This window comes from Artemia franciscana, chromosome 18 (assembly GCF_032884065.1).
Source record: "Artemia franciscana chromosome 18, ASM3288406v1, whole genome shotgun sequence".
NCBI classification, from domain to species: domain Eukaryota; kingdom Metazoa; phylum Arthropoda; class Branchiopoda; order Anostraca; family Artemiidae; genus Artemia; species Artemia franciscana.
Window position 1 is genome coordinate 2,351,461 of NC_088880.1, and position 27,548 is coordinate 2,379,008.

General features: G+C 34.2%; 1 protein-coding gene across 3 annotated transcripts in view; it reads right to left on the reverse strand.

Annotated features, from left to right (window-relative positions):
* Nucleotides 1-27,548, reverse strand: part of LOC136038492 (head-specific guanylate cyclase-like) — a 224,074-nt gene that overhangs the window by 176,859 nt on the left and 19,667 nt on the right. For 2 of the 3 annotated variants that reach the window (XM_065721579.1, XM_065721577.1), the window contains exon 3: nucleotides 8,937-9,037. In XM_065721579.1, the coding sequence (XP_065577651.1) occupies nucleotides 8,937-9,037 (101 nt within the window). The remainder of the gene's footprint in view (nucleotides 1-8,936; nucleotides 9,038-27,548) is intronic. The other variant, XM_065721578.1, reaches the window with a different exon arrangement.

Below are 27,548 nucleotides of genomic sequence, written 5' to 3' on the forward strand. Positions count from 1 at the left end.
CTTGTAATTCTTTAGATGGTAGACTCAATAAATTTACGCCAATAGAACTAGCTTTTTCACCAAAGGAGCACTTTAAAACTATTCTTGATAATTTTGTTAACAATGAAACCATTGCCAATGACGAAAAATTAATTGTGCTTCAATATTTACTTCGACGTGTCGATAGGTATGAATCCTACGTGAAAGACCACTGAAAGTAAATTTCATTAACCTCAAAGTTCTGAAAGTTCAACATCCCGGCAACCACAACCAAAAGAAGAAAAATATTTATTTAAAACTTTGTCAACAGTAGCAGACTTAATGCCTCATTTGAGTACTGAGCAAAGTAAAAGATTCTTGACTTATCTCACTGAAGATGAAAATTTATGAATTGATGACAAAGAGAATTATGTTATAAACTACGAGAAGAGCTACAGTTTAATTGATTTGGTATCAGATTTAATTGTAGATAGTAAAATACTTGAATCATTTGGTAGTCATTGGTATAAATTTTTAAATTCATCAAACTTTCCAAAAAGTCTTAATGGCAATAAATATATTTGAAAATGATTAAGAGAATATGAAGAAATATCAAAAGATATTATTTAATCATTTTTTTTAAATACTAGCACGCCAAGTGAAGATGATTTAAAAGGCATTAAACGGAAGCGTCTCATTATCAGCGCCACTTTAGGGTAGCGGACGCTTTACACCACATTTATTTTCAAAATGGCTCAAGTCTTGAGATGTGCTTATGAAAATGCTGGCAAAACCGGAAGTTCAAGTTCTCCTGCTACACTTGTAAGAGGCACAGGAGTTGAAAAGAAGTTGGCTACGGAGTATTTACAGGATGAACCCGGTTTTACTTTTCAGCGAAATCATAGAGTTCGCTGCAGTCTTAATCAAAAACTACAGCCTTTTCCCATTGCATATATTGCAAGCAGATCTTTTGACTCTGAACGACGTTCAAAAATGTCAATACTGTCAGTAGAAGTATATTCTACTTGTAATCAGTAATTTAGTCGCTATTCATATGCCGTTCAATTTCGTTCTAAGAGAGGCGTAGAAGTTCCTAAAGCCCTTGAATCTATTTCTGAACAAGACTCTTATAGAAAAATTCAAACAGGTCGTGGTAGAGAACTCGCTAATCCAAATATATAAAAAATTGAAATATAATACAACACTCTATCATAGTCACAGTCTGACGAAGGTGGCATTGGCTGAAAGATTGATAAGAACAGTTTAATTTGTAATCTAGAGGTACTGTATATCAAGTGTACAGTATTTAAGTTTTTCTTAAATAATATTCGAATGAAGGTACGCAGAAGAACAAGAAGAATTTTAATGTTTGTGATACAGTTCAAATCAATTTGACAAACGATATTTTTGAAAAGGGGAATTCCTTGCGGTCCACTCAACTTTTTAAAGTCTCAAAAGTCTTAGACACCTAAACTGTAAAATGTCGTCTACGTAATAGGAAAGATGAAGATATTCTTAACAGTTTTTACTAGTATGTAATACAAAAGTTAAAAACAATGAAATGTATCAAATTGAAAAGATATTAAAGAGTTGAACTCGTGTATTCTTAAAATTACTAATGATACCCCAAAAAAACTTCATGCATATGATATAAACGTTGGACCAAACAGTTGGCCAGTATAGGGTAAGGAAGAGGAATGGATAAAACCACTTAGCTCTGATATCTGATATACACATTTCACCCTAAAATGCAGGGAATATGTTAGTATGACTGATTTGTGTCTTGCTATGAATAAAAAATCTCTGCTCGTAAAAATTGTGTATTCCACTATAAGTAGTCAATAGATCAGTGGAAGATCTACACTAGCTCTCCCATAGAGAATGAAATGGTTTATCTCAAAGATAATTTGATAGATGCTCTTGGCTTTAGACGAAATATAATCGAGGGTAACAGTGCTGATAGCATCAGTGGGAAGGAACATGTTGTTTTTGCAGACTATCCACTTGGCTTCTTATCAGAGAATTGTATATTTCCTTATGCATTTTTTGTTGAGACATCAAGAGTCGGTAATACCAATGTCCCTCTCCTACATGTTCATGTAGCATGAGTTTTGTTTCTTCAAAAAACCACTCACAAACACACTCCCCACTACAAAATAAAACAGTTTCAATATATTCTAGTCAATACTTCGTATTTAGAACTCTGTCAGTTAACGTTAAAATGTGAATTCTCTTGCAATAACATAGGGTATGGCTATGATTACATTTCACTTTCGACCCATTCAATGATGGCTAATGGAAACATACTTTTGTTTGTCCTGATATTGATGGCTATGCTGATTCTCTTAGAACACAACAATTGGGTCATGGAAAGGACTATTACAGGGGTTGCTCGTCAATGTCAAGCTACGGTCTTGGCAATTGGTTTGCTAAGTTGTTTCACTCTACATAACCCCTTTTTAAAGAATATATTTCACCGGTTGCCACAGATTTTGTGTCTTTTACACTAAATGATTTGGACTTCATAAAATCTCCTCATAAAACTGTTTCATAAAATCTCCAACCTGGGGGTTCATTTAGGGGGGATGGAAGATTGAAATCACGGCAAAGTGGTAAAGGATTATGAAGTGTGAAAAACACCTCATCACTCATCTGGGTCAACTCAGGTCAGAAGCGTATAACATCACTCTTTTAAAAGAAGAAAAAGAAACCGAGAGTAAAAAATTTAGATCGAAAAAGGATCTTTTTTCCTAGAAATCACATATTTACCAAATAAAGAATCTCACCCTTCATTCACCTCATCTTTAAATCTTCTGAATGCAGAAAATATTGATTTGAGGGTAAAACATGGATACAACAAACAATTTTACCTGCAAGAGCCACTCTCTGAAAACATTCATTTTCAAATTTATTACAGTAAAGACTATTTCACAGATTCGACATCCACATTTAGACTTTTATGTTATTGTCAAATAATCCAACTATGAAAAACCGAGTCCAGCTGAGGTTATTCAATGAATTTTGTGTATATAATTTGTTTGGACAAATTAGTGTCTACCTAAATAGAGAGTTGGTAAGCACAAGCAATAATCTTTCGAATTATGCAAGTTTTATTAAATCCATTTTTATAACTCCATTGCCCTATCGTCAATTGAGAGGCTTGGCTAACGGAAATGAAAAAACGGACATTGACACGACCAATATACTTGGAGATGTGACAACTAAAGTTGTCACATCTTCGTTACTTGGAACCAAGTGTAAATTTGTAAAATTACACTTGGTTAGGAAAATAAATCATGACAGAATCAGCGCACCTCAGTTGTATCTTCCCAATGTAAAGATTGACATAAAGCTACAACTTGCTCCGCCCGAATTTAATTTGTGAAAAGCAGTTAGAATTGCAACTGATATAACAGGCTCTCTCACCTCGGCCATACTTCGCTTACGAAAACAACAGGCTGTGAGTCCTCTTGCTTTGGTAGCTAAGAAATTAAGAGCTTGTGGAAATAATATCAAACTGATCGGTCCGCATACAATCACTAATAAACGGCATATTGCTATGGGTGCACTGGCCTACACCGATTCATCATTTTAAAATGGTGAAAATCCTTAACATTCCTGTATAAATTATCCTCTACAATTTATCCTTTGACAAATCCCACAGGAGCCTATATAAATTGACAGTACAATCCCTATATCAATATTCCCAACAATTTCAAAATGGAATAACCAATGGGATGTTTGCAAAAATAATCATGATATCATTGTATTTATCTGGTACCCAAGATATGAGTTTTGTTCAAACAAGGACAGTGGGTTTAGAGTGTGCCTTTTCCAAACAGTTGGTGAAGAGTATAGTATTTCTCTAGCTAAATCAATTTGAGACTAGTTCAGAAACTACCCCCTAATGGCGGTGTTCTATAAGACTTGGCACCATGAAGACAGATAAATAATCAGAGTATTCAATTCGGATCCCTACCTGTCCAAATATAGATCTTATTTCATACCCTCAGATTTCCTTGGCCATATTCAACGGGTTAACAATAACCTTGTCATTATTAATAGTAGCTCATCAACTATGAAGACAAAAATTGGCTATGCATATTTACAACAGGGGAGAATATTGAATTTTTCATTCTTCTCGGCGTACCGTACGCATTTTAAACGCCTCACATTAAAAACTTTCTTGAGCACTGGGGAAGACCTATTATTCAAAATAGGAAGCGAGTACAAGATTTATCAACAAAAGTTTTGGCTTTCATGCACAAATAAATTTAATTTTTCGATGTTTTAGATATACTTGCAGTGAACATCTTAGCATTTATTGTTACATTCCTCTATGGACCATAGGATAGCATACCCTATCCTGCCAGTATAATATAAATTTCAGTGACCTAGAGTGAAAAGCTTTAAAAATATTTGTGAGTTTGTTTATTAATACAACTTGTATGCACAGAAGTCTATATCCTCTAGATTTCTTCTTCCACGTATAGGCAACAATCAGTAAGGATAAGTGGCGGCAGCTCATCAGAATTCAACGTGTCCTCATCTTGGCATGCAAAGTAAGGTCACATATTCTACAATAAAATGTAACTTCATTTTCATTATGTCTCCTTGAAAATTCAATAACACTTTTTTGGTTCATATTATAAAATTCACGCGTTTCAATTTTTTATTTGAAGCAATGTCACGAACAATTTTCTCATGTGAAGAATCATTTTCTTTAAAAACCAAATTAAAATCAGTAGGTTTATAATCGTATTAACTGCTATCTTCGTAAAAACCAGACTCTCTTATTATTCCAGGAATTGAAGCGTAGACTAAGTTCTTCCTACTAAGTTATCAGTCTCTTACAAATAAACTGGAATCACGTTAAGGGTAATTATTTTCCCACTGATCACATTTATCACAGTCAAAATTGGAAGAGATGCGTCAAAAATCCCTTCAAGACAGGAATTACAATCCTTAATCTGCACTGTGTGTTCTCTGTGCAATTTACATGGATTGCACAATTTACACTTTTCATTATAGTTATCAACAATAGTAAAGTTCTCACAAGATGACCAGCTGCTCAATGTACATAAGCATACTAGAATATGTGTAAAACATTTTTCAATGCTGACTGTCTCACTGCTAAAAAGAAACTGACTTGTGACCAATAAAATGAATGTCTTCTAGAAGGACAAGCAATTGAGTGACGTCACGTATCAAATCAATTAAACTTGTTTAGACAGGATTTTTTGACTTGTTTCTTGTTGCCTTGCAAAATACTCGTCTTAAACAAGATTCTAGGTTCTCAATTCTAGTGCTCAGAAGCAACTCCACAATATCATATTGATTTTGTTTCAAGTAATATGTCAATAAGATGATTCAATGCATCTGGACTAAGACGTAAAAGTTTCATACAGTAGTCCAAAGATGGGGAATTATTACTCACTATATCGTAAAGCCTTCTTTAAGAAAATATTTTGCTTTGAAGAGATAATCCTTGAAAATTCTTATCTAGAATCAAATATTTTTCAAAAGTCACAAGATTCCGTATGATTTTAAGTTTCTCAAATCCAGTAATTTTTAATCCTGACACCCTCACTAGCGATTATAGACTAGCAATGAATGAAGATTCTTTCTCGTTATTAGTAGTAGTAGTAGTAGTAGACAGGTTTAATAGCAGAAACTTGACAGCTATCGCTGATTTGCGTTTATTTTCAACATATTCAAAATCAAACTACACTTGTAAATATAAATCAAATCATGAACATTAACTCTTATTGTACATTTTGACGAAAACCCGGACAAAAGAATTACCATATCGGTTTGTTCTTGCTTTAACGGGAACTAACTTATCTTGCTTTCTCGTTCTTGATGGTAGAGGTTGATCAGGTAGAATGCCAAGATGCTGAGATTTAGAAAGCAAGAACTTTCCAAAACTCATTATCAGAGTTTCGTACCGGTTTGGAATAAAGACAGTCTTAGCACTTCCGGAGCCTTTTCGTAGGGGATGTCACGGCGGCCCAAGATGATCGATACCGCTCGCTTCTGAACCGATTGAAGCTCCTGACAAAGATACACTGTTCTAAGTGCTGAGGGCACCCAAGCAGGGCACACATATTCCAGAATGGGGCGGACATACGCTATGTATGCATACTTAATGCTCTCTGTGTTCGCACTGAACCTATGCTTACCGTTTAGAGTCTGTAGACTAGCGTTTGCACTTTTAACCACGTTTTCGATATGTGCGGCAAAGCTTAAGTCATTGGGGAATGTAACTCCAAGTATCTTGATACTGTTTGTTAGCGGGAATGAAACATTTGGCTAAAAGCATCAATTTTTAGCGGGTTAAAGCGCACTATCTTTGACCTGTTCACATTAATCTCAAAATTTAGCTCCGCGCACTCTTTTGTGAAAACACTGAAAAAGTTTGAACTGAATTGTGGCGTCACAACTCCGTTATGCCCTAAATATTTCAGGATAAATGACGGATTGTCCACAAACTTGCAGCGGTCGTCATAGTCAGCTATGAGGAAGTTAATTACAGACAAGAATACAATAGTGCAAGCTTAGTGCCTTGAAGGGCTCCACAGGTGGATGAGGACCATTCGGAATTACTATCACCTTCGTAGGGATCAAACAGACGCTGCATCCTCTGACTGAGAAAGTCCAACAGGAGCGTAAGAGTCTTTTTATTAGCTCCCATTAGCTTGAGATTAAGGGCAGCTACAATTTAGTATTAAACTCACTTCGTTTTTATAGATTGATTAAGATTGGTATCTTCAGTATATTTCACTAATGCATTCAATCCGTCTTGTAATATTTTTATGTGCATTATAGTCACTTTTGCTTCATAGCATGACTGCTCTTCCTTTTTGAATATGCTCAATAATGTTAAATATCGTACAAACATCTCATCATATTCTAGGGTTAGCCTATAACTCCTTGTATTTTCTACTGCTATTTCAGGCACTCTAGCAATCGTTTAACCATTGCTAGCCCATTGAATATCCGATAGAGTAAAAGCATCTATTTCTAAAGAATATGTCCAAAAATAATAAACTATCTTTTCCTATATTTAGGTGAGTTAAACTGGATTATAAAGTTCCAGCAGAACTAAAAGAAGTCATTTAAGATTATGTCATCTTCGCCTGTAAATATTGGATTACGATGAATATTTTTACAACTGGGACTTCCCAGGCTGACTAAAGCACTCTAACAAGTCTTATTATGTGACGAACCAGGGAAATAATGATCTGGTGGTGGCCCTGAAGGCTTTTTCCTTGCCTTCTCTGTATTTTTAACAATCAAAGAAAAACACACTCCCTATTATGTAACTAGCACCTGTATCTTTTAGAAAACATTTCCTACTACGTAACAAACATCTACGTCTCGAAGAAAATTAATAACAACTGAGTCTTGAGAGAATCGCCGTTAAACTTCTTCGTCATCTTAAATAATTAAAGAAATAAAAGAATAGCGGCTATGTGTGACGCAGAGTTAATTCGAAAATTCCATTGTTTATGATCTTATTAAATGCGGATGCATTTAACTAAATTAAGAAACCTTAAGAACTTCCGCTTTTTAACAAAGTTGAAACGTTGTTGAAAATATTTTCGATAATCCCAAACACCTTTTAACTATATGATAAACCTAACATTAAAGGACACTGCATGAAAATAGAGAATCATTTTATGGTGAGAAGTTATATGACATAAAACTTGTGCGGAGGAAATATGATAATACGGGAACAAATATAAAATCTTCAAGTTTTAATGACGAGAGTGTTCAAATGAATCCATTTGATTCACCCCAATTTTATGCATACTTGGATTATATTTTTATTATTTTCTGTTAATTATTCTAAACACTAAGGCCAGGAATAAGAGAAGATGAATGGTGACGATGGTTAACCTACTTTGGTAGTAAAACGGTAGGGTAAACGTTAAAAACGGTAAAAACGGTAGTAACAGCGTCGGAGGCCATCCCAGACACAGGGACACAAAAACAAAACAGGCAAATCAGAAGATAAAATAATTTAATTTTCCATCATCATTGATGAATAATCAAAATTTTAGCAACAATCTTTAATATTCGCTTTTTTAAATTTAATTGAGATTTTTGGGATGGATCAAACAGAATTTTATCCTTTAGCTTATAATTGTTAGCAATGAAGAGTAACATTGCTAACCAATGTTTGCTGGTCAACAAATTGTATTTACTGAAAATAAAGAAGAACAATAAAACTTAAAGCAAACAAAATATGGTAAAATGTCACTGGGGCTCTCCTCTTCTAATACAGATTGGTTATTATGCTAAATTTAATGTTGATATCCCTTAATATTCCCTTCCTAGCAATTCAGAGCATTAAAGCTAAATTCTCAGTTTTTTAATGTTTAAGTTATTATTATTATTATTTTATACTATGTAGTTTATATTATTTTGTCTTTCTTATTTTTATTAAATTAATTTTACTATTATACTAATTATAATTTTATTTATATTATTATATTAAATTAGTATTTTTATATTAACATTTAAGGCTGTAATATTATTATTTTTTATTATTTTATATATTATTTTACTATTTTATATTATCGTTTAGGTTATTATTGTTTTATTGAATAAAAGTAAACATACTGAATTGTAGCTACATACAGAAACATACTAAACTATATACTGTAGAAATCTGAAGTGATTAAAACTTGGGTAAATAAAAGAGTCCAGTTATTTATGCATTACTTTTAGTACTAACTATTTGAGGGTTCTCCTAAAACGTTTAATTTTGAGAAAAAGTAATTTGTAGCTTAAAAAATATACCTATAGCAGGTACATGGTATATTTGATACTGATATATTCTATTTTAAATTATGATCACTTGGTGAGCTGTTCGTTTTATTTATATTTTTGTCAGCATAGAAATTCCAGACTCGAATGCAGTCTACTATATATTTTGGTATAAACATTTTTTCGCTGTTTTGATTGCTTACCTTTTTGCTTACCTTTTAAATGTTGAAGCCTTAGAAACATATTCTCAAGTAGAAAATTGGACTCATCGAGTTTTAGGCAGAGTCGCAGATCTGGGGATAAGCTGAAATAGAGATAAAACAAATTTTCAAATTGATTAGTTAAAGATGTGTAATTTGAATTAACTATCTACTTGAATTCGTTGAATTCAATTCCCAATTACTCGTAACTATTCAATTAATTGAGTTCCATCATATATAATCATATTTAAATTAATTTTCTAATTAACTAGAAAATTTGTCTCTTAATTTTTCTTCGGAGGAAGAACTGAAATAGATGAGGGTTACAATTAAAATGATTTTGACTTACTGCTGACTTTTTTTTCTAAAACAGTATATTCGAGGTTGAGCTCAGTCTAGTACCGGTGCATAGTGATATCAATAAAGGGAGCATTTTTTCTCTTTTTTAATTTTTTTTCTAAGAATAATTCTTGTTAATTTTTTCTATAGGATTTTATTTGTCCAATCTCTACAATCACTTTCTCAGAATCAAGGTTGCAAACTCTAATTGAGACCTAAGTACCTTAGGAACTATGTTACTACTATGTTAAAACCTTAAAAACTACTACTACTTCTACTAACAACAACTCACTACAACACCAAGCCACCTGAGGCTAACAAAGCTACGCACACTCCTCCTCCATCTAAATCTATCCAAGCCTCCCTATTTACAAACGAACTTCTCAAGAAGTTCCAATTTCCCCAAAACTACCTACTCAGCTCGGGGAGTATTTCTTTTTTGTCTAGCCCTAGATGGTTGGCTGAAAAGGACAATCTTTGGCCATCTTTCTTTGAAAAAACATGTCTTAACCGTATCGACCTTTCTCTCATTATAGCTCTGAAAAGAAGGATAGAACCACATTTTTCGAACACCTTACTTTTTCAAATCCGGTCAATTTGACGAGTAACCAAAACAATCCGTAGACAATTACTCTAGAAGACGTCTAGAAGACGTCTAATCTTCGTCTTTCAGAGTGTCTATGTTTCAGAACCATGCTTGACCGCTGTCATTGCTGCACCTTCCAATATTCTAATATTGGTTCGCAGACTTACTTTCCAATTCTTCAGAACTTTTAAAACTATAAAAACTCCCTGAGCCTTTACTATTCTTCTTTTAAGATCTTCACTGCGTCCACCGTACTTACTAATAATACAGCTTAGGCAAGTGAAGCCACCCAAACGATCTTTTCTCATTACTCAGCATCATAATATTCTGCTGACCCAAAAGGTGCCCAATTAGGTGAAAATAATTTAAAGAAGATAGGAGTTCACGGAAGGCAGTAAAGGGTGAAGCTCTGCACAGACTGAGATGAGGGCGGGGGGTACGCAGTTGTGCTGGCCTCAGAGACCTTAGTTCTTGGATTAGTTGTCATTGCTAGTATCAGCAGTGGCATTAAAGATTTAGTGGCTTCTGGATAAATTTGAGACTGTATTGAAACAATGATTATAATTACAGATAAAGACACATAACTTGACGAATGGACCTCTCTCGTTTTTTTCATACTATCAAAACTCAAATTCTGCACACTAATGCACAAATATTTTTCGAATAAATTTGTATCGAATGTTATATTGAGTAAACAAATCTTTACATGCAGATCTGTTTTGGTCACATTGATAATAAAAACGTTTAGAACGTTTAGAACTTCAAAACGTCGTGTTTAAAACAAAATTATCTGTACCCTAGATTTTGTATTAATGACTTGCAACATCATAATGTATTTTTGTTACACTCTTCTCCTTCTACGAAGGCCTTGCATTTTATTTTCTTATTTTTCTCAGTATCTCAATTGTGTTCTTGTAACCAATACTACTCGACTTGAAAAGCCACTTGAAACAAAAGAACTTCAAGGATAATAAAGAGAACAATGTCTTGGGAGCCAATTAACTTGGCAATAGAGAATTTTTTGTTATGGCTCGAGAGATCTTGTCGCAAAAGGAATAAAGTCCTCAAAGGTCTTTTACAGTTCCACTTTAAAGCAGCTGGACCAAAAAAGGATTAAAGTCAAACGTCCACAATTATCAATCGATTCGTGGTCCAAAATAAACCAAAAACAACTTGTACACTATTTTAGACGGACCCCATAGATTTATTTTCTTTTTTTATTGTATACAAGTTTATAATCATGTAAACAAGGTACTCGAGTTTGAAAAGCACATGGAAAAAAACTGCTAAGTTTAAAAGGGAAATGGCTCAAAAATACTATATTAACTGTTGTGTTGTTTTGTTTCTGGGGCAAGACCTGAACACCTCACCCGGCATATACTGATGTTTTGTGGTCAGCCAGATGTTTTGTGGTCATTTTTTATGTCAGCCAGCACCTTTCTCAGTTGGCCCTGCATAATCTGGGATCAAACCCTGGGCTCTTTGGCTCCTGAGAGTTAATCGAGCTCTGGAATCGAACCAAGCAGAGATCAAACCTCTGTGCTACACGAGGTCAACCTCAACAACAGAAAATTGTCGACATTAACTCGACAATAAATGTTGCGTATATCTCACTAAAATGAGATTTTTAAAATCTTTCACTAACTTAAACATCTCCTATCTAAGGTCATACTAAACATCGAAAAGGGTTGGGGCAAAGCTTTTTCAGAATAAATGACTAACGTGCCCACCTCACCCAAAATGCAATTTGCACAAAAAACATTTTTATTGACGGCGAAAACACGGCATATTTTTTTTTCTGGGTGTTTTGTGTTTGATCTTAATACCGTACTTTTTTCCAAACGAATCATCCGAAAGACGATGATGAATATTTAGAGCTTTTAAAAAAATTTTTTAAACAAAATAAGGCTCAGCCCTCCTCTAACTCAATCCTCGTTTCGTCCACTCTCTTTTAACCGATCTCCAATTCACATCCATCCTATTCTAAGCAACTCTAATAAAATAAACAATAGAACTAGAAAATGTATTTCAGCTCTTGGTAGTGATGAAAGTTGGCTAGAATTAAATAGTCTATATTTATTGAATAATTCTTGTATTAGCAAAACTTTTCATGCCCAGGGCTCAAACACACTTGAATTTCATGGTTGCAGCAAAAGCTGCAACTTCAATTTACCATTATCTTCTAAGCATAATATTCGCTGTTGTTGCACTTGCATCCCTGCTCCATGTCTCCCTAATTTCTCCAAAAGACATAGATCATATACGAAACTTCGATGATTTTGTTAGTTTTTATCATTTTTTTGTATTTATTCTTCATATTTATTTGGTTTTTAAGGGATAATAATAACCATTAAAAAAAAGAAAAGAATAAGCAATATTCGGTATACAGTCCTGGGGTATATCCAGGCAATAGGGGAGCTGACAGATAATTACGCAGTCGCTATGATTGTATTTGGAATGTTCGTAAGATGATGAATTGAATGTTGTGTTTATCTTTCAGTTAGCGAATTAGTTGAAACTTTGACCAACTAACTGTTAAAACTATTACCACAAAAAGCTTAAAAAGGTTGTTTTATTTAAAGCTAAAACCATGTAAAATTATTGAAACGTCAGGTGTTACTTTAAGTTCAGGGTATTTAAATATAAGATTGAAAATCCGAGATGAGCGTGAAGCAACTTTAGGTATCTATCACTTCCAGTTCAAACTTAATCACTGATTTATTTGAATGAATGATCAAACAGGTTGAACTGAACAGGTGTTGATTTGCATGGGTGTTGCTTAAAACAGAGCTGAGATAAACGGGGTTGAGGTCCAATGGGGGTGGATTTAAATGGTGGTCAAATTGTACAGGTTGAATTAAATGAAAGTTGATCTACCAATAGAAATAATAATAACCGTAATAACGTCCTTCGTCATGCACTAAAGTTGTCTTCCCCTGAAAGATAGACTTGCCATCCCAAGTCATGGCTAAAAGCCATTTTCGAACTTATAAAGTAACTTCCAAAACTGTTTGCTCTCCAATTTGCAAATGCCAATATAGATTACGGAATAAATGTTTGATTATATATATATATATATATATATATATATATATATATGTATATATATATATATATATATATATATATATATATATATATATATATATATATATATATATATATATATATATATATATATATATATATATATATATATATATATATATATCCCTGCTAGTCCTCCTTTTGAGAAAGGCTTAATAAATAGTTTTCGACATTTTTCGCAAAAGTGAGAAGCTGTCAGATGCAGCCTTAAGGTCTGACAGCGACGATGTATATTGAAGGATCCAATGTATCTGATTAATGGTCATGTCTCTAACGTAGCCTCAAGCTGAAGCTTGTAAATATTTTAAAAATTCTCTAAGTTATCCAGCAGGGGGAAACTCAGAAGTGACGCAATAAGTTAAATGAACGCTGCACAAAACAAATTTTACACGAGAGCAAAAAGGACTTAAAATGTATTTTTTACTTTTTGTGCTTTCAACAAAAGTTTGTAGTCCAAAATTCACGAATTTTACATAATTCAGACTTCAGAGGAGAGCAAAAAAAAGAAATATCTTGTACTTTTTGTGTTTTCAACAAAAAGATCTTCACTCAAAAGTAGACGTATTCACACGATAAAGACTTCACAGGAGAAGAAAAAAAGAAGTATTTTGTACTTTTTATGTTTCTACCAAAAAGTTATTAGCCCAAAATTGCAAGAACTTTACACAATGCAGACTTCACAGGAGAACAAAAAAAAAATGTATTTTGTACTTTTTGTGTTTTCAACAAAAAGTTGTTAACCCGAAAGTGCAAAAATTTTATACATTTCAGACTTCATAGGAGAACAAAACAATTATTTTGTCCTTTTTGCATATTCAACTGAAAGTTGATAACTCAACGCTAGACGTATTGTACACAATTAAGACTTCACAGGGGAACAAGAAAAATAAATATTTTGTACTTTTTGTATTTTCAACAAAAAGCTTTTAACCAAAAATTGCACGGATTTTACACAATTCAGACGTCACAGAAGAACAAAAAAAAATTTTTACTTTTTGTGCTTGCGACAAAAATTTTTTAACCCAAAACTGAACAAATTTTACACAATTCAGACTTCACAGTAGAACAAAATAAAAAGAAAAAAGAAATATTTTGTACTTTTTGTGTTTCCAACAAAAAAATTGTTAACCCAAAATTGCACAAATTTTACTCAATTCACACTTCACAAGAGAACAAAAAAAAAAATCTACTTTTCGTGTTTTAAACAAAAAGTTGTTAACTCAAAACTAGACGTATTTTACACAAATAAGACCTCACATGAAAACAAAAAATGGAAATAATTCGTACTTTTTGGGTTTTCAACAAAAAGTTGTTAAATAGATTTTGTACAATTCAGACATCAAAGGAGAACAAAAAAAAGTATTTCTTACTTTTTGTTTTCAAAAAAAAAAATTTACCCGAAATTGCACAAATGTTACACAATTCAGACTTCACGGGAGAACAAAAGAAGAAGAAAAAAGAAATGTTTTGTACTTTTTGTGTTTCCAAAAAAAAGTTATTAACCCAAAATTACACGAATTTTACACAATTTTCACTTCACAAGAGAACAAAAGAAAAAGAAAAAAAAATATTTTGTACTTTTTGTGTTTTCAACAAAAAGTTGTTAGCCCAAATTATACGGATTTTAAACAATACAGAATTCACAGGAGAACAAAAAAGGTATTTTTTATTATTTTTGTTTTCAATCAAAAAGCTGTTAACCCGAAATTGAAAAAAAAATTACACAATTCAGACATCACAGGAGAAAAAAATTTTTTTTGACTTTTTGAGTTTTCAACAAAAAATGGTTAACTCAAAACTAGTCGTATTTTACACAATTAAGACATCACAGGAGAACAAAAAAAAGAAAAATTTTGCATTTTTTTGTGTTTCTAATAATTCGGACTTCAAAGGAGAACAAAAAATATATATACTTTTTTTGTGTTATTGCCAAGAAGTGTTTTGTTCAGGAAAGGTCTTCCGCTTAACCCACGAAAGTTTTCATAGTTGTATCTATGATTGCTTGAAAACATTGGTGCTAGCGTAAGAATTTGGACTAAACATTGACTAAAAAACTAAAAAGTGACGAACAAGAGCTTCCAACCCTGGACCAACAGGCACATTTGTCAATTTTTTTTCTAACGATTTATTTTTAGGCTTTGGGTGTTTCTACACCACTGTTTTAACGACATCTGTGTTTAATTATTATTTATGATTTTGTACTTTTTTTTATCCAAAATTAAACGACTTCTACACAATTCAGAATTCACAGGAGAACAAAAAAGGTGTTTTTTATTATTTTTGTTTTCAATCAAAAAGCTGTTAACCCGAAATTGAAAAAAAAAATTACACAATTCAGACATCAAAGGAGAAAAAAAAATTAATTTTGACTTTTTGAGTTTTCAACAAAAAATGGTTAACTCAAAACTAGACGTATTTTACACAATTAAGACATCACAGGAAAACAAAAACAAAAAATTTGGCATTTTTTTGTGTTTCTAACAAAAAGCTACTAACCCAAAATTACATGAAGTTTACATAATGCGGACTTCAAAGGAGAACAAAAGATATATATACTTTTTTTGTGTTATTACCAAGAAGTGTTTTGTTCAGGAAAGGTCTTCCTCTTAACCCACGAAAGTTTACATAGTCGTATCTATGATTGCTTGTAAACATTGCTGCTAGCGTAAGAATTTGGACTAAACATTGACTAAATAAACTAAAAAGTGACGAACAAGAGCTTCCAACCCTGGACCAACAGGCACATTTTTCATTTTTTTTTCTAACGATTTATTTTTAGGCTTTGGGTGTTTCTACGCCACCGTTTTAAAGACATCTGTGTTTAATCATTATTTATGATTTTGTACTATTTTTTTATCCAAAATTAAACGACTTCTACACAATTCGAACTTCACAGGAGAGAAAAAAGAGAAAAAAAGAAAAACAAATTTATGCTTTATTGTTTTATCAACAAAAACTTATTTATTATGGAAAGGTCTTCCGCCTAACACAGGAAACTTTTCAAAGTATTAAGCATGGTTGGTTGAAAAAATTGCTGCTGGCATGAGAATTTGGACTAACAAGGGACTAATAAGACTAACAGGTGACTAAAAAGAGCTTCCAGCCACGGATCAACAGGCATATCTGCTGAATTTCTCAAAACAATTTGTTTGTGGACTTTGCGTGTTTCTATGCAACCATTTCTTTTTTTAATTCTATAACAACATCTGTGTTTAATTATTAGTTAAGATTTTCTCTTTCTTCATGGGATATATTAGAGTCCAATTATATCTTAAACAGCCTATAGAAGTCTCCTCAGAGGGATTACATATACCTAGATTTTTCAATGGATGAGGGTGGAGAGGATAAGGTCTGAAGTAGAGGTTGAGAATAATTTATGAGACCACACTGGCTAACAATTACAAGATAAAAATAAACTCCAATGGAAAAAAATGAGGATATTTACAGCCAATAAAAATGCCACTACAATAGAGATATCTCTGCCGAGACCTTCGCGCGACCGTCCTTAGTGCGAAAACAAACCTTACAAAAACAACCAATTAAATCAATAAAACCACAACCATTAAAAATACCACTTAAATAAAAGTAAGTCCCTTTCCAAGCAACAGTCATGGGGCAGCTACACAACAAATACAACGATAAATGGCGATTCAAGACCAACCTAACATTTCGGAACCAGGCCAAATGTTACCAAACCGATTAAATAGCAACCAAACCAAACTGATTAAATAAAAGTAGGACCCTTTTCAAGCAGCAGTCATGGGGTAACTAAAAAAAAAATACAACGATGAATGGCGATTTAAGACCAACCTAACATTTCGTAACCAAGCCAAATGTTGCCAAACCGATTAAATAGCAACCAAACCAACCCGATTAATAAAAGTAGGACCCTTTTCAAGCAACAGTCATGGTATAAATAAACAAAAAATACAACGATAAATGGCGATTTAAGACCAAACTGACATTTCGCAACCAGGCCAAATGTTGCCAAACCGATTAAATAGCAACCAAACCAAACCGATTAAATAAATGTATGACCCTTTCCAAGTAACAGTCATGGAGTAATTAAACAAAAAACACAACGATGAATGGCAATTTATGACCAACCTAACATTTGGCAACCAGGCCAAATGTTGCCAAACCGATTAAATAGCAACCAAACCAAACCGATTAAATAAATGTACGACCCTTCCAAGTAACAGTCATGGAGTAATTAAACAAAAAACACAACGATGAATGGTAATTAAAGACCAGCCTAACATTTCGCAACCAGGCCAAACGTTGCCAAACCGATTAAATAGCAACCAAACCAAACCGATTAAATAAATGTACGACCCTTTCCAAGTAACAGTCATGGGGTAAACAAACAAAAAACACAACGATGAATGGTGATTCAAGTTCGCAACCAGGCCAAATGTTGCCAAACCGATTAAATAGCAACCAAACCAAACCGATTAAATAAATGTACGACCCTTTCCAAGTAACAGTCATGGGGTAAACAAACAAAAACACAACGATGAATGGTGATTCAAGACCAACCTAACATTTCGCAACCAAGCCAAACGGTAGCTGATACCAGGCCTGGCAAGCGATTGGCCTTTAAAACAGCACTAGATAAAATGGGCCGTGATTTGATTTCTTGCATTGCCATTCATTGCTTGATTTTTTATTCAGATATCCTTTCACTGGTGCTGGGTAGAGGTCTTACTTTTATTTTGGTGGTGATTTTACGGTTTTGTTTTTATTTATTTAAGTGGGTCTTTTGAAGGTCCTTGTTTTAACTTTTGTACTGAGGACGGTTGAGCGAAGATCTTGGCTGAAAACAATTGCTTTGCATTTTTATTTTCACTGATTTCACTTTCTTTTTTTTCTTATCTTGTTAAATGTTGAAAGCAAAAAAAAAGAAATACTAATTCAGCTCTAAATATTTTTATGTCGGTCTTCCACTGGAGATTACTTTATTTTGAGATTAGAAGAATAAACGTTTGACATAAAAATATTGAAACTCTAAGAGATATAACAGACTTTGAAAAATAAATAAAGCTCTATTTAACCTTAAATAAAACTATTTTAATTGATTAATTATTAACTTTATTCATTACTAAGCGATAAGTTATTAAATGTTTTATGAAATACAAACCTCTGATTGTCATGGAAACTAAATTTGATATAGGAAACTGAACTGAATCAAGTGATGGAAAGTTTTACATTAAACCGTGAGTTATAAATACTATTTCCATAGAAAGTGCTACATGGCATTCTACAGGCCATGTAGATGCATTCTACATGGCATCTACATGACCCACAGCTAAGTTTTAACCTGTCTTTGACTTGGTTTCACTAGCCTTTAATGCATGAAGGGAAAAGTACATTTTTTTTTTATTAAAGGAAAGCTTGTCGTAATATAAAATCATATTCAAGCTAAAAAAAAAGTGACATTTTGTTCATTTTGTCATCCGGAATATCTATCTTCTTTTTTGTACTTGAATTGAAAGAATATAGCCCTTTAATTGAATTTCCCAAGCTATGTCAAGAAAGTTGTGTTGAGATCAGAAATAGCGAAGGAACGTTCATTTAGTGGACAACGTTTCTTCGTTTCATTTAGTGGGCAACGGACAACGTTATACCGTTGCCTATAGTAAAGGCCATAAGGCTTGAATGTTCTATTATTTATCAGAGGTACTTCATATGGATTAAATATAAAAAAAAAATTAATGGAAAGTAAGGAACAACATTAAAACTTAAAAACGAACAGAAATTATTGCGTATATGAGGGGGTTTGCCCCCTCCTCAACACCTTGCTCTTTATGCTAAAGTTTGAATTTGGTTCCAAATCTTTGAGAATGACCCCTGAATCACAAAGGTCGTTTAATTAGAATTAGGTCGTTTATTACTAGAAAAACTTTAGTGTTAAGAGCGAGGTATTGACAAGGGAGCCAACCCCCTTATATACGCAATAATTTATATTTGTTTTAAGTTTTAATTGTAGTTCCTTACTTTCAGTTGAAAAAAACTTCAGAATTTTTCCATGAAAAATTCTTCCATGGAAAGATCCTCTCACATAGCCCCTCCCTTCGAACCCCCATCAGAAAAAATCCCCCTGAAAACATCTGTATGCTTCCCAATGACCAATAATCTGGAAATGCCCTCCGCAATCCCTCGCTCCTTACACTAAGGTTTGACTCGTTGCCACGATTCTACTTTTTAAAACAATTAAAAACTTTAGCGTAAAGAGTGAGGGATTGCGGAAGGGACAACCCATTTCATATACGGAGTAATTTCTGTTCGTTTTAAGTTTTAATGTCGCTCCTTACTTTCAGTTAAAAAAACTAGTTTTTTTTTATTTAATTTCTGAACGTTTTCGAATTAATGTATGTTTGATTTTGGCTCTCCGCACATAAATTATTAAAATGAAATTTGCGTATTAATTCTTTTTTTTTTGGCTAAATGGCTTTCTCTTAGTTTTGATCAGACGATTTTTGAAAAATAAGGGTTGGGGAAGGATGCTTCGTTGCCCTCCAATTTTTCGGTTACTTAAAAAGGCAACTAGAACTTTAAATTTTTAATGAACGTTTTTATTGGTAAAAAATATACGGAACTTAAGATTTAACTTACGTAACAAACTTTCATATTCTTATATTTTTATTATGTATACGAGGGGGTGTGTACCCTCGTAAATACCTCGCTCTTTACGCTAAATCGTAAGTTTTGTCCCAATTCTTTAAGAATGACCCCTGAATCACAAAGGCCGTAGAATAAATAATTGAAATTACTAAAAATACTTTAGCATAAAGAGCGAGGTATTTATCTCCTCCTAAATACCTCGCTCTTTATACTAAAGTATTTTTAGGACCCCTCATATGCGTAATAATATCTGTTCGTTTTAAGTTTCAGTGCTACTCCTTACTTTCAATTGAAAAAATGTTTTCATGTTTAATTTTTCATTGTTTTTTTTTTACAGTAATGCTAGAAAATCCTGCGCCCTTTTCATTGAAATTTTCTTCCCCCATGACATATTCCTCCAAGGAAAGACCCTCCCATATGACCCCCTCCCCTCAACCCCACGCCCCAAACCAAAAAATCCCCCTGAAAACGTCTGTACAATTCCCAGTGACTATTACTGTATGTAAACACTGGTCAAAGTTTGTAACTTGCAGCCCCTCCCTTGGGGATTGTGGGGGTAAAGTCATTCCCAAACACATAGTTATTATTGTTTTGAACTATGCGGAAAAAAATGGCAGTCTCAAAATTTTGATCAGTTGACTTTGGGAAAAAATGAGCGTGGGAGGGGGCCTAGGTGCCCTCCAATTTTTTTGGTCACTTAAAAAGGGCACTAGAACTTTTCATTTCCGTTAGAATGAGCCCTCTTGCAACATTCTAGGACCACTTGGTCGATATGATGACCCCTGGGGGAAAAACAACAAACAAATAAACACGCACTCGCGATTTGTCTTCTGGCAAAAAATATGAAATTCCTCATTGTTATAGATAGGAGCTTGAAATTTTTGCTATAGGGTTCTCTGATACGCCGAATACGATGGAGTGATTTTTGTGATTTTTAGGGGGTGTTTCTCCCTATTTCCAAAATTAGGCAAATTTTCTCAGGCTCGTAACTTTTGATAACAAATACTAAATTTGATGAAAATTATATATATAAAATCAGCGTGAAAATTCGATTCTTTTGATGTATCTTTTAGGATCAAAATTCCGTTTTTTGGAGTTTGGTTTACTATTGAGCTGGGTCGATCCTAGTTCGTTACCACGAACTGTTTGAAAAGTGATTAGAGGGCAACTAGCCCCCAAGTCCATTTCCGCCGCGTGCTTCCGATAAAATTTTTTAGATATTTAGTTTTTAAATATTGTTCAAAGATCAGATAACAAGACTCTGGGGTCGACACGACAACCAAAAGCCCAGAGGCAAGTGCTGTAAATCATGCCCTAGTGACATGTAAGGTTTTTATGGAAGGAATATTCATATGAACATCAGAGGAAGCTCATTCGACTCAAAATTTTAAGTTCTAGCGTCCTTTGGAAGAGCTAAAATCGATTGGAGGACATCTAGACACACTACCCACACCCTCTTTTCCCCAAATGCATCTGATTAAAATTTTGACATAACCAATTTGTTCAAAATAGTCCAAAGATCAGATGTGAAAAGCTTTGGGTTCAACACAACTCCCCCAGAGGCCAAGAGGAAGGGTTTTAAGTTATGTCCCAGCGGCATCACAAATCCTAATGGGAGGGGTGATTGTTAAAACTTTGGAGGAGAAAATTTTATCAAAAATCGACAGCTCTACTTCCATTTTAAGGGTCAAAAGGGACCGGTAAGCAACTAACCCCACCCCCACCGCCCTCTTTCCCCCAATACATCCACTTGAATTATTGAGATAGCCATTTTGTCAAAACAGCTACAGCTAAAGCTACCCCCCCCCCTTCCCTCGAGGTCGGGGACCAGATATGCCCAGGTACATATAACATTCTCTATGGGAAGGGTGGGCGTATAAACTTTGGAGGTGCCTCATTCTGTCAGAAAGTGAAGGTTCTATTTGGATTTCAAGAGTCCAAAGTGATCAGATGGCAACTAGGCCTCCTTTCACGCCCTTTTTCCCCAAATGAGTTGGGCCAAAATTTTGAGACGGCTATTTTGTTCAAAATAGTTCATGTATCATATAGCACTGTTGAGTTGATACAGTCCTGTAAAGTACGGGGTCAGGGACTTTGGGTTTATCTCGGGGGCATATAATGTTTTATGGAAGGCGATGATTGTGTTGACTTTAGAGGAAGCTCATTTAACTGGAAATTAAAGATTCTAGCTCCCCATTTTTGGAGCCAAAAATGATCAAAGGGCAAAAGGACTATCTACGCCCCTTTTCCCAAATGTATCCGAAAGAAAATTTGAGATAGCCATTATATTCAAAATAGGCCAAAGGTTATATAACAATGCCTTTGATGTTGAAGCAACGCCCAGAGCTCTGGGGTGAGGGTTGTAAGTAATGACTTAGGGGCATATCAAATATTTATGGAAATGGTGATTGTGTAAGCTTCGGAAGAAACTTATTTGATTTAAAATTGAAAGTTGTACTTCCTTGTTAAGAGTCAAAAGTGATCAGAGACAACTTACCCAGCCCCCTAGCTGCCTTTTTTTTTTTTTTTAAATGTATCGGATCGAAACTCAAGGTAGCCATCAAAATCGCCTAAATTTCAAATAACTATGGTCTCGGTTTCCACACTCCCCTTCGCTATCCCTCTGTGAAAGGGTTATAAATTATGCTAGTTACCATCTATAAGATAAGAAGTTCTCAGTGGTGTGGGTCGTACAGATTTTGGAGGAGGATCATTCGATTGGATATCGGAATATCTTTTGTCCCTTTTAAGATTCGAAAAGGATTAGAGGGAAACCAACCGCTCCCCCTTTGTAATTTTTCCCCAAATATAACCAAATAAAATTTAGTAATACGCATTTTTTAAAATTAGTTTAAAATTCAAATAACTATAACTTAAGGGTTGGAAACTCCCCCATAGCCTTCAGGGCAATGTATGTAACTTTCGCAGTTTGCCCACTGTTAACATATAGTTTTTTTGCGAGGGGCCGTCATTATAACTTTGAGGGAGTTAATTTGATTAGAAATTAAAACTTCTAGTTCTTTTTTTAAGAGTCAAATGTAACCAAAAGGTAATCAACTCAAAGGCATCCGGTCAAAATTTGGAGATTTTGTTAAAAATAGTCCACAGACCAAACAAGTTTGCTGCTGGGATAAATCTCCCTCCATGTCTTTGCGGAAAGTACGATGAGCTGTGCAAGTTACTTATTGTTACTTTGATACTTTTTTTACTTTGATAATTGGGTTTTACTGGGCAACTTTTGATTTATGAGCCAAGCAATGTACGCTAAGCAAGTTGCTTATCGTTACGTTGATACTTTGTTTACTTTGATATTTTCTTACTTTGATATTATCACTTTGGAACTAGTTCTGATTCTTCGATGAAACCTTGTTTTGAAAAAAATCGATTTTGAAAGGAAAATTTTCAAAAAAAAACTTTGCAACTTTGGCAATCAGAAATGAACAGAAATTCATTAAAAAGCATTCCGGAAAGGAAGTTGTTCGAAGAAAAGTAAAGGCTATATTAAAACTAAGATAAGCAGAAATAAAAACATATAATAATTCAAACTCAAAATGACCAGAAGTGACTATCATAGAATAAACGATTCCAGAACGAGCAGAAATTAAATACGCAATCATGACAAACAAACATACAACAGGTAATAATATTAATGAAGAAATAAATCTGAAAACGGATCAAACTTAAATTAAATATGCAAATTAAGTACTAAACGAATAAAAATCACTACAAACTGCAGTTTGGCTACTAACACCCCCCTTCCTTCGTAACAATAGAAGGATAAAGCCCACCGCATCATTAGCTCTTTACTGAAAACTATATATGTCTTGAACAGTTTTGGAAAGAGCTAACAAAACTGAGCTGAATACATAATATATATAGATATTAATTGCTGAAAGCTCGTCAGCTCAAGATTTTATTTCACTGTAATTTTTATTTTATTTTCAATATCGTAACTGGTACAAAAGAAAATATTTGAAATAAGATATGTTTTAATAATGCAGCAAATGCTTAGCAGTTTTTAGATTACAAATAGGGAAGCGGGCAGTACCCAAACTCTTGTTTTTAGTAAAAATTAGATGTATCTTGAGCAGTAGCGCAAATAACTAATAAAATTACACTGAATATTTGATATATGGTTATAATAATCAAACAGTTCGTAGTAACGAACTGTAGTAAGGAGCGACCCGGCTCAATAGTAACCAAAACTCTAAAAAATGGAATTTTGGTACCAATAGCTACATCAAAAGAATCGCATTTTTAAGCTGATTTTAAATATACAAGTTTCATCAAGTTTAGTCTCACCCATCAAAAGTTAAGAGCCTGAGAAAATTTGCGTTATTTTAGAAAATAGGGGGGAAAACCCCCTAAAAGTCATAGATTTTTAACGAAAATCACACCATCAGATTCAGCGTATCAGAGAACGCTAATGTAGAAGTTTCAATCTCCTTTCTACAAAAATGTGGAATTTTATATTTTTTGCCAGAAGGCAGATCACGGATGCGTGTTTATTTGTTTTTTTGTTGTTTTTTTTCCCAGGGGTGATCGTATCGACCCAGTTGTCCTAGAATGTTGCGAGAGGGCTCATTCTAACGAAAATGAAAAGTTATAGTGCCCTTTTTGAGTGACCAAAAAATTGGAGGGCACCTAGGCCCCCTCCCACGCTAATTATTTCCCCAAAGTCAACGGATCAAAATTCTGGGATAGCCATTTTATTCAGCGTAGTCGAAAAACCTTATAACTATGTCTTCGGGGACGACTTACTCCCCCACAGTCCCCTTGGGAGGGGTTTACAAGTTCAGGAGGATTTTTTGGTTGGAGGCAGGGGTTGAGAAGAGGGGGATATGCTGGGGGGAACTTTTTCATCGAGGAATTTGTCATGGGGAAAGAAAATTTCCATAATGGGAGCGCAGGATTTACTAGCATTACTTAAAAAAAAAACAATGAATACCTCGCTCTTTACGCTAAAGTATTTTTAGTAATTTCAACTATTTATTCTGCGGCTTTTGTGATTCAGGGGTCATTCTTAATGAATTGGAACAAAATTTAAGCTTTAGTGTAAAGAGCGAGGTACTGACGAGGGGGCGAACCCCCTCATATATGTAACAAAACATGAGAATACAAAAGTTCTTTACGTAAGCTAAATTATAAGTTACGTATATCTTTTACTTATAAAAAGATTCGTAAAAAACAAAAAGTTCTTGTTGCCTTTTTAATTAACCGAAAATCCAAGGGCAACTAGGCTTCCTCCCCCGCTCTTTTTTTCTCAAAATCATTCGATCAAAATTATGAGAAAGCCATTTAGCCAAAAAAAAAAATATGTACAAATTTCGTTTTAATTATTCCTCTGCGGAGAGCCAAAATCAAAACATGCATTGATTCAAAAGCGTTCAGAAATTAAATAAAAAAAACAAGTTTTTAAATGAAAGTAAGGAGCGACATTAAAACTTAAAACGAAAAGAAATTACTTCGTATATGAAAGGGGCTTTTCCTTCTCAACGCCCCACTCTTTACGCTAAAGGTTTTTACTGTTTTAAAATGTAGTTTTAAAAGTTAAAGGTTATATATATATATATATATATATATATATATATATATATATATATATATATATATATATATATATATATATAAACCTTCTCCAAATAATGGTTTAAATTCCTCGGTGATGCAAAACACCCTCGTGGGAAGATCCTCTAAAAGAGGACAACTGTGGCAGGGCATAAGATTCAGATCTAAGTACAACAGTGTCCGAAAAGGGCAGCCCCGATCATTTCAGGGCACCTGCAAGACTGGGGACCTAGCGGTCAACTCTATTCCCACTTGAGGAGTGGCACCCCTCTAGGAAATTATAGCCTAGCGAACGACACAGCATTCACACGATATTCTGATTAACGAATAATTCTTCTGGGCTTGATCTGTTCTGACGGGGGTTTTCTCGCTAAAAAACCTTTTCTTAGCTAATTTATGTACTATGGGTTGTCTCGCCATAGTAGCATAATACTTGTTGGCATGGATATATAATGAGTCGGAGGTAATAGGCTCAGGATTGTCTATGCAGGATTTCATTACGCCCCTTTCATTGCGAAACCACTCTCAGTGCTGATAAACCTTTGCTTTCGTATAGGGATCTAAGAAAGCTTACGTTAGAGTAATTCCGAAGGTTACCGACCCTAATAGCTGTGACGAACTTAGACCTATTTCGCAAACACCATGCCTGGCGAAAATGGCCGAGACCTTTATCATGAGGGTCTTACTTGATCAAATCCAGGGATCTATCGACCAGAGACAATACGGCTTACTGAAAGACTGTAATACCTCAGTGTACCTAGTGAGGATGTACGATAGTCTCCTTAAGTGGGTCGAAAAAGTTCACAGTTTTGTAGACCTTGGTGCCGTAGATTTCCGAAAGGCATTTGATCTAATCAATCACATTGTAGCTGCCCTTAATCTCAAGCTAAGGGGGGCTAAGAAAAAGACTCTTACGCTCGTGTTGGACTTTCTCAGTCAGAGGATGCATCTTGTGTTTGCTCTCTACGAAGGTGACACCAATTCCTAATGGTCCTCATTCACCTGTGGAGCCCCTCAGGGCACTAAGCTTGCAGCTATTGCATTCTTGTCTGTAATTAACCTCCTCATAGCTGATTATGACAACCGCTACAAGTTCGTGGATGACCTGTCATTTATCCTCTGAAATATTTTGTACAAAACGGAGTTGTGACGCCACAGTTCAGTTCAAATTTTTTCAGTGTTTTCACAAAAGAGTGCGCGGAGCTAAATCTTGAGATTAGTGTGAACAAGTCGAAGATAGTGCGCTTTAACCCGCTAAAAAGTGATGTTATGGAGCCAAATGTTCCATTCCCTCTAGCAAACAGTATCAAGATCCTTGGAGTTACTTTTTCCAATGACTTCAGCTTTGCCACACATATTAAAAACGTGGTTAAAAGTGCAAACGCTAGTCTACAGACTTTAAACGGTATGCGTAGGTTCTGTGCAAACACAGAGAGTATTAAGTATGCATACACAGCGTATGTCCGCCCCATTCTGGAATATGCGTGTCCTGTTTGGGTGCCCTCAGCGCTGAGAACAGTTTATCTTTGTCAGGAGCTTGAATTGGTTCAGAAGCGAGCGGTATCGATCATCTTGGGCCGCCACTCCAAAACCGGTACGAAACTCTGATAATGAGTTTCGGAAAGTACTTGCTTTCTAAATCTCAGCACTGTGACATTCTACCTGATCAACCTCTACCATCAAGAACGAGAAAGCAGGATAAGTTAGTTCCCGTTAAAGCAAGAACGAACCGATATGGTAATTCTTTCGTCCCGGTTTTCGTCAAAATGTATAATAAGAGTTAATATTTATAGTTTTATTTATATTTACAAGTGTAGCTTGATTTTGTATATGTTGTAAAGAAACACAAATCAGCGACAGCTGTCAAGTTTTTTTTATTAAATCTGTCTACTACTACTACTACTACTACTACTACTACTACAACTCTTGTTGATTGAAGAGCATCGCCAAGTGCTGAAAACCATAGTGTAACCAAAATGGGCCCAGGATTGTACAAAGCCTCCATTCATACTGGAGGTCCCAGGGACTTCTTGCTGTCGGGTTCTAAGCTGACTTAGGTGTATCGGTATAGCCTTGAGAAGATATGTTGATCCCCGCCCTGCACTGGTATCCAGAATCATTGCTTTTCCTGAGGCCAAAATAATTTCAATGATTTAAAGAACATTAAAATTTGAAATTAAAGTGCTATGATTTTAAAAAATGACTATCGTATCAATATTTTGACTGATGAATTAAGATGATTCGAACCATGCAGAAAGAATAAAATTAGAAGATATATATATAGATTTATATATATATATATATGTATATATATATATATATATATATATATATATATATATATATATATATAAATTACATATATAAATTATATGTATATAATTAGATTTATTATAATTTCATAATTTGTA